The 8,406-nt window shown below is 34.2% G+C and overlaps 1 protein-coding gene across 1 annotated transcript; it reads right to left on the reverse strand.

Moving 5' to 3' along the window:
- Positions 1-1,157: 1,157 nt before the first annotated feature.
- On the reverse strand, positions 1,158-7,676 carry LOC105841802 (uncharacterized). Its single transcript, XM_021348733.3, has 7 exons — positions 7,393-7,676; positions 6,058-6,262; positions 5,375-5,577; positions 5,026-5,119; positions 4,224-4,352; positions 3,876-4,099; positions 1,158-3,337 (listed from the first exon to the last, which is right to left on the reverse strand). The coding sequence occupies exons 1-7, from the start codon at positions 7,563-7,565 to the stop codon at positions 3,085-3,087; spliced, it is 1,281 nt and encodes a 426-aa protein (XP_021204408.1). The 5' UTR covers positions 7,566-7,676; the 3' UTR covers positions 1,158-3,084.
- Positions 7,677-8,406: the final 730 nt, after the last annotated feature.

Raw genomic sequence — 8,406 nt, forward strand, 5'->3', positions numbered from 1 at the left:
AACATGAAAATAACGCTTTTTGCAATAAATGTAACATTGAAATAGTCTGTAATGTGGAAAATATTGAAGAACACATAAATTCTAATTCACATCTAAATAATATAATAGTTTATTAAGGATCTTACTGACTATTGAAATTGGAATGCTAACATTACATCAATTTTGAAATCTTTTTTTTTACTACATGACTTGAATCTTGTAAGGATAATTGTTCAATGATAATTTCTATTAGACAGTTTTGCTATCACAAAAAATTTACTTTGAAAGGAACAAAAAAATACTTTTGTTTAGAACGAATACATCTCTTTAAAAATGTCATTTGTGTATTAATTTACTGTTACTAGAATTTAAGAAGACATTTAAAATGAAAAAATATTGATTGATATCACAAATTAGTTATTGCACAATTTAACTTAGTAAGCCCATTATTACATCTAGAAACATACAGTATTATGATTTAAAAATCATCTCAAAACAAACAGAGATTATTTATAGTTTGTTCCCAAACTGTTCTAAAGCTAAAACACATCATAAACAACTATACTAGAGATATTGTTGACAAAAATACCTTCACTTCTATTTAGCTTAAGAATTGTATCCTACAATATTCAGCTGGATGCATGGAGACCACTTAAATTGGATAGTAAATTACATCACTTTTAAATGTAAGCAAACAACTGAAATCCAATTATAACCTGATTTTGATATTTACTTATATTTGTCTTTATCCTGTCATATACTATCTTACATAGCTATACCTATCTATCTAATCTGGCGAATCGTACATGAATCCTTTTATTTTGGCTGACCAATTTTTAATAGTAGGCAAAAGTGCTTTTGTAAGTTCAGTGGATGCTAATTAATTATTTTATTCAAGTTAGCATTCCTGAACATTGCCCTCAAAATTCTTTAGCAAAAACCAGATATTCTATTGTAATTCACTTGATTACTAGCTTAACACTGATCATCACCTCCAATAATTTAAGTTAATTAGTTAATTGAAATGTTGTTCTTAGCTTTGTCAGCATTGATAAAACTTTTAAAAATGTAAATGTAAAGTATTAAGGACAATCTCTTGACTGTATTGTATTACTTTAGTTAGTATTCTTATGATTTTTTTTTTAATTTTCTATTGTGAGTCAAGAAAAATGTAACAATTTATTTTTTCAAAATGTTTAATCACAATATTTTTCATAATACAACACAAAATTTAATGTTAGAAACTATTAGTCACTATCTTTATTTACGTGTTAATTGTAATTTTAATTTTAGATATAGAGTTACTGGTTGATTTACAAACATTAAAACTGAATGAAACTGATTTCGAGATAACTGATTCACACAAGATTGACTGCTAGTACCATAGGGATTAGATCTTCAAACATCACAAAAGTATTCACTATATAACTTGAAAAAAGAAAAGCCAAATATTTTGCACAACTAACCACATTACATTTTTAAAATTTTCTAAGCACATCACAAATTTTATTAGGAGACAACCTATTTAAGCATTCACATTAAGCAAATGATGTTAGTATGTAACAGTAATTTTTATTAGTCATAATTCCCATAGATCTGAATTATTTCCATAACATTTATCCTTTGCCTTTGTTCTGACAATTCATATAAACATTTTTTCAGTTACAAGAAGTTAAGAAACTTTCCATGACACAAATTTATATATTGTATTTGTTTTTATTTTATGGAAATAGCATTCGTTTTCTAAATATTATGTCCGATATACAGAAAACTTAATTAGCTAATAAGTAAACATAGTTAATAAATTTTCTAAGTTCTTAAAATGCCCAAAAATTTGTTTAAAAGAAACAGTACTAGAATGAAAAACAAAATTTAATGTCATCCTAAGCAGTTTGTAATGTATTACATAATTATGAGGCCGTCAGCGCAAAAGTGGCCTAACCCACAATTTTTTATATTCAAGCTTATATGTATATTGGAATTTATTTAAAATATAAAAAAAAATTGATGCAAAACCGGCCTATCCATAGTTTCACCCATAGATAACAGATAGCTTTGTAAACATTATTTTTGCGCGTATTGTTTTTTTGCCTACTCAAGTTTAAATTCATGAAAATTCAAACCTAATTGCCTCCATACTAACTATGGTAAGCTTAGGCCACTTTTGCGCTGACCGCCCCATATATAATTGAAACTATACATACTCAATATCCGATATGCAATGCTCAAGCAAAAATACTTATAACATGAGAGAATATGAAGAAAATGAGTTGAAAAACTGTCGAGAAGATTGATATGTTTGTACTTTGAAACAAAAGGTTAAATTCGAAACTGACAAAGCACAGTGATATAATTTTGACCTTTAGTAAGTATTTAAAAAGACGGAAATTATTAAGGAAACCGCTAAATTACCGAGATAAAACAGATTTTGTAATCCGGCCAATACGGTTTATTTAGTTGAAGATAGCGTAGGTACCTACTTTACGAAAATTCTAAATTCTGATATTTTTTTGTTTGGGCACCGATATACATTAGGTTTTTTTTTTCCTTTCACCTTTTTATAAATAACACATGTTGAAACGGCATATTATTGGATTTAAAAATAAATATATGACAAAAGAATATAAAATAACTTTTATTTCCCAAAAATTTGGATATTTACTCAAACAATTAACAAAATATTAAAACCCTATTTCTACATCTTAAGTTTGAGTAGAGGCTGTCTGGCAATGAATCGTTGAATGAATGTTACGTTGAAAAAAATGATTTTTTTATTGCCATAAGTAGAACTTTTTTTTATCCTACCTAAGCTGAGAGCCTTGAGACGCTATTTCAGGTAACCTTAACTACGAAGTGATCTCACGGGGCTCAAACCTGATGATAAATAGACCGAGCACGGCTTACCATCATTTATCGTGACCGTCACTCAAGGACGCGGTAATGCCAGGGGTACACCCAAGCCACTGCCTATTGTTGAGAACTCTCCTCAACTCATTTGAAGAAAGACATGCCATAGATCTTGGAAACGGCGTGAAGGGAGCTCATACCAAAGTCAATGGGCACATTCATTCGTCATTTATTGCATCTCAAATGATAATGATTTTATTAGTCATTAAATGGATAATCGTCTTCGTCCTCTTCGGTAATCGCAGTCAATATTTCGTTCGATCTCATTTGAGACCTTTTCGCTATGGTTCCAGAAGGCTGAATACCCTTGACATTCTCTTCTGATGGTTCTCCTTGGATTTCTCCGTTTCTTAACTTCATCCTCTCTTCATCCAAATTGATTACTTGGTTGAGATCTTCGGAGCAACACTCAATGCGACTTATACAGTTTGTTATGTGATTTTGAAGAGTGCTGTATGTAGGTATTTAAAAAGTATATTAATATACAACTATTCGTGTGAATTCATTAGATATATATGCAGTGTGACTTTATCACATAGATTAAATAATGTTATTGACTGAGAGACACTAAATATCTCTTGTTCACTTTTGTAACAAAGTGCATTATCATTATCGGCAGTAGATGAACTGAAGATTCAAAACTCAATAGCCTGAAAACTTGAGTTTCTTTGATAATACTATTTTACTGACGGTAGGGCGTCTTGTGCTAGCACCACCCTGCCTATATCTGCCGCGAAGCAGTAATGCATTTCGATTTGAATGGTAGGGCAGCCGTTGTGTTGTAAAGCGGAGACTTAGACGTCAGGTCTCAAGGTGGGTGGCGGAATTTACGTTTTTGATGAGTACGGGCTCCAATAACCACTTAAAATTAATTGGGTCGTGAGTTTGTCCACTCAATTAAGCAAAAAAAAAAAGTAAGAAGAATGAATCTAAGTCATTGGACGTTATCTTTGACTATTTTCGAAGGGGTCTTTTAAAAATACACTAACGTGATTCTGGACCGGTTTTTTCTTAATTCGTTAGTGAAATTCCTTAATCTGCCAAGTTCATCTCTCAATTTTCTATCCACGTCATCTTTGGTGAGCTCTCCGACGGGTCTCTGAGAGCGGTCAGTTATTCTGGTTTCAATAAGTCTTTCTTGTTCTAAGTTTTCTAGAAGATTCTGTTCCGTCGTCGTTAATTCCTCTTCCAAAACATTGAAGTCTTTAATGGCCTACCGATTTTAAGTTATCAATTAAAATGACGAAAATACAATTCGAATATTATTCTAAAGTGTAATATAGATAATCCTGTAGGACGTGTTAGTTAATCAGTTAGTTTGAGAGGAGCATATTTACCTCTTCTCTCTGCCAACATAGATCTTGAAATTTCAGTTGATTAGCGTGCAGTCGCCTTTTGAGAATCGAGTCCACCTTAGCGGCATAGCCCTGGGCAGCTATTGAAATTTGAATTCTCGCACCTCTAACCTGTCATAAGTCATAATTTACCAAGTTTTAATCACCAAGTATTAAGTTACACATTATAATATATATTTATTTATCTATTTCAAACCGTTTAGTTTAACATTATAGAAATAATAAATAGGAACAAAAAGCAAATTAAAGTTGATCACCAATAAACACGAGTTAAAGTATTAGAAAAACAAAAAATATATCCCAAGACTTAATGAAATATAACAATAAATTAGACCGCAAGATATAAAAATCCACGGAATAAACCCAGACTAGGCATTGGGTGGCTCAATATTTAAGAAGAAAAACAATGAACTGTTGTTAAAAAAATTGGAAAACAAGAAATCGAATAAAACTCAATACAGTTTATGTAGCTATTAAGTCGTTCCGTTGCCAACATTCCTATTAATCATCAGACCAGCTCGCATAATTATCTAATAGTTCTATGAATCAAAATAAGATTAGAAGATGCCTTAACACACTCGCATGTTTTTTTCTTTTCTTTTCCCAACCTAAGCGTTAGTAGCCTAAGGGGCTATTCCAACTACACGCGGACCGGTAGGTGAGCTCACGGACTCAACCTGAGAGAATTGTTAACAGTGGCCCTAGCAGGAGCAGTGCTTCGCAGAATCTACCCCCGGATCGGAATCGTAACACACGTAAGGTAAATAGAACGTGTCAAAATTACCTGCTGTCTTGTTATTATGGCATTTCTTAAAGATTTAAGACCAGCTTTTTTTAATGAATCACACCTGTTTTCCCAACGAGATAATGGCGAGCTTCTGAAATGCGCAACAATTGAAAATTTACAGGAAGTATATAATACGATTCAGACTGCAATCTCCATCTATAAAAATAAATTTAAAAAGAACGACTTGAAGACAAAAATGTTTCATCAATTTGCCCTAAAGTATCTAGTCTATCCTCCTATTTGCAACGAATCTATATCTACTTAAAATGATTGTAAAATTTAATATGCGTATCTGCTACTATATCATTAATTCTTTATGAGGAAAAAATGCAGCAACTTAAGATACCTCCGTTTTTTTTTCTTTCTATTCGTCAATATTGAACCAGAGTCAATGTTGGCACAAGCATCTTCTATGTCTAAAGTTTGCTGTTTCTTCAGAATATCCAATTCTATTCGCTTTTTCGTTTTCTCTACATTAATTATTTGCTTTTCTAATTCTGTTAACATCTTTTCAAATTTATTTTTTTCGTTACGTAGAAAATTTTGTTCCTAGAAAAGGGAAACTTTTGAGGAAAGGTTTCGTTTCGTGATTTAATCTATATTTTAAGGGTTAAAGTAAAAATGTATCACGTTGTTTGGAAATAGGAAGCTTCAAGGTGACTTTGCAGAAGAAATAAACATGTAGGTATTTGTTTATTGCCCTGATAGACCGAGCACAGGATTTTAGTGTAAAGTGGTTAGCAAAGTCAATAGATACCCTGATACCGCGAATCGTGGTCGAGGAATGACGTCAATTTTCTTGTATAATAATCACCCTTCAAACTGGAGCGCATTACTGCTTCACTTCAACATCATATGAAAAAACGTGCTATTCTATAGATATTATAATAATTTGTTAGGTTCATCATCACATTGATTGCAAAGTGCCCAACCAATCGAAGAGTACACGCTGGATTTGAATCGCTTCCAATTTCTCACTTGAAATGTTTGGGAAATGATCGTTCTCGCTTAGCAGGTCATTTTTTTTACCTGAATTATAGCATCTTCAACGCTATCAGCCAAAGCACCCAGTGTCGTCAGCGCACCCTGTCTGGAGTAGATGTTCAGTTCATCATCGATTCTCCGGATCACTACTCGCAGAGCGTTGTGCTCATGTTGCAGAGCCTCGATGGATTCTTCGAGACGCTTCGCTAGATCGACAAGAATCCAACGCCACGAAGATATATCTGAAATTCTGCATTCAAGTAATAAACAAATAGCTAAACCCATTCAGTTGTTAGGTCAAGTTTTGTTTGCATCATTGCTTATGGACCTGTTCAATAAGGCACAACGAAATCATTTAATAACGCTGTTAAAGATCTAAAATTCGTTTCAAAAAGGACATGTCTATAGACAGGGATATTTATTAGGTACACGTCTGTGTCTATACCAAACTGTTTTTTTTTTAAATTGCTTAGATTGGTGGACGAGCTCACGGTCCACCGGTGGGTTAAGCGTTAACACCATGGTGTTAAGCGGTTAGCGGAGCCCATAGACATTTCCAACGTAAATGCCGCCACCTACCTTGAGATATAAGTTCTAAGGTCTCGGTATAGTTACAATACCTGCCCCACCCTTCAAACCGAAACGCATTACTGCTTCACGGCAGAAATAGGCAGGGTGGTGGTACCTACCCGTGCGGTGTCACAAGAGGCCCTACCACCATTAATTACGCAAACTATGATTGACCTGCTGCTGCGAAGCGTTATTCATTATTTTTCCCACTTGTATTTCAAGGTGGGTTGTTTGGTCTACTTGAGATCAGGTGGTCGGTGTACTCGTCTTTCGACCGTCTACCGCTTCTGGATATTGGACATGCTTAGTCGTTCCCTACTGCTAACTATCCTGTTTAAATGTTGATTGAAGAAGAACGTGTCAATCAATTGAGTAATTGGCAATGAGTTCATTTACATAATGATATTTCATGAATTAACAAAACACCTTTTATAAATTATTGCCCTAGTAGAGAAGCTGCCGCTAACAGGCAGTAAGAGGCAGCCAGAGGCAGAAGTCCAATGCGCTGGTCGGATCAGATACCACTCCACTCCACTCTCAACACTTTAGTCCACGTTGCCATCCACGCAGCCGTGAATAGGCAGGAGTGGCGCAGGATAATCCAGGAGAAATTTATTAGAAAACGCCATGACTCTCAGCATTGAGGATTGTCGATGCAAGGAGAACGATGAGTGGCTACCGTCGCCCATAGACGCCAGCAATGCAAAGTGCAGAGCCAACCTTCTGCCTAGCGTTAAACCTACACACCGAAAACGCAGTAACGTGGTAGCGTGTAACTAAATTACCAAATTAAGAACATTCCAGGCCTACCTTTGCTGCAAGCTCTTCTTGAACAGATACTCGTTACTATCGTGTGCAAAGCTATTCATCATAACAAGTTCTTGCGTGTCGACCATCTGTTCAACTACGCTTTCATTCAGTTTATCGTTAAGTTGTCTCAGGCTTTCGACATTATTGCCGGCTAGCAAATCGTCAAAAGACATCTTCCGGTGCTTGAGGTTTATTTAAATAAAATTAGAAATACGTGTATGAGAATTTTTATAAACGATCTTTTAGGTTATTTGACGTCTGTCACATTAATTTTGTCATTTAATGAGTAGTTGAAAGTAGCGATTTTACTCTCTTTGTTGAATAATATTTAGTTTGTTATCGATAAAAAAGTATAACAGGTCGCGGAAAATTAATAATATTTAATGTTTCGTTGTTAATATTGCTATGCGCTAATTTCGAAGGGGTGGACGACACTACAAATGTGTAGGTACTAGAATTTCAAGCTTTTACTATTTAGGTAAAGTAAATAGGACACTATTCTGTTTTTTTTTGTACCTTTCGCGGTTGAACAAGCTTACAGTCTATCCGGTTCATCCAAATTTTTGTAATGGCACTTACTTTGCCCGCCTTTTAATAAAAATTTACGCACAGGATCTGTGTGGCTAGTGCTACTTTTTTAACGTTCTCGATAGCGTAAAAGTTAACTCCAATTTTTATGAAGTTAAAACGTTTGTCTACGTTTGCCGCTAGAGGCGCTGTTAACCAGAAAGAGCCATTATAAAGTTTTTGTCATTAATTTCGATGAGCGTTTCTTCTGCAGTCAATGGCGGATCCAGGGGGGGGGAGGTCATGGGGGTCATGACCACCCCCTGAGCTGGTTCCAGGACTTAGGTGGACCACTAATTGAATATAATGATTTTATTTATATATTTTGTCACCATACAGATTTTATTTAACTACATACCCTCAATATTTAATTAATTTAATATAATAATATAATAACTTTGTATAATGGCAAACGCTTGGGAACGGACGCATCTAAATTTGACTATG

Source organism: Bombyx mori, chromosome 14, assembly GCF_030269925.1.
Source record: "Bombyx mori chromosome 14, ASM3026992v2".
NCBI lineage: Eukaryota > Metazoa > Arthropoda > Insecta > Lepidoptera > Bombycidae > Bombyx > Bombyx mori.

What these genes read in the sequence shown, in the direction of transcription:
- LOC105841802 (XM_021348733.3), bottom strand. Translation starts at nt 7,565, where the DNA reads ATGTCTTTTGACGATTTGCTAGCCGGCAATAATGTCGAAAGCCTGAGA. An exon ending in CCATAATAACAAGACAGCAG is followed by an intron (nt 4,353 to 5,025) that starts GTAATTTTGACA and finishes GACTTATGACAG; the next exon opens with GTTAGAGGTGCGAGAATTCA. An exon ending in TATGTTGGCAGAGAGAAGAG is followed by an intron (nt 4,100 to 4,223) that starts GTAAATATGCTC and finishes TAAAATCGGTAG; the next exon opens with GCCATTAAAGACTTCAATGT.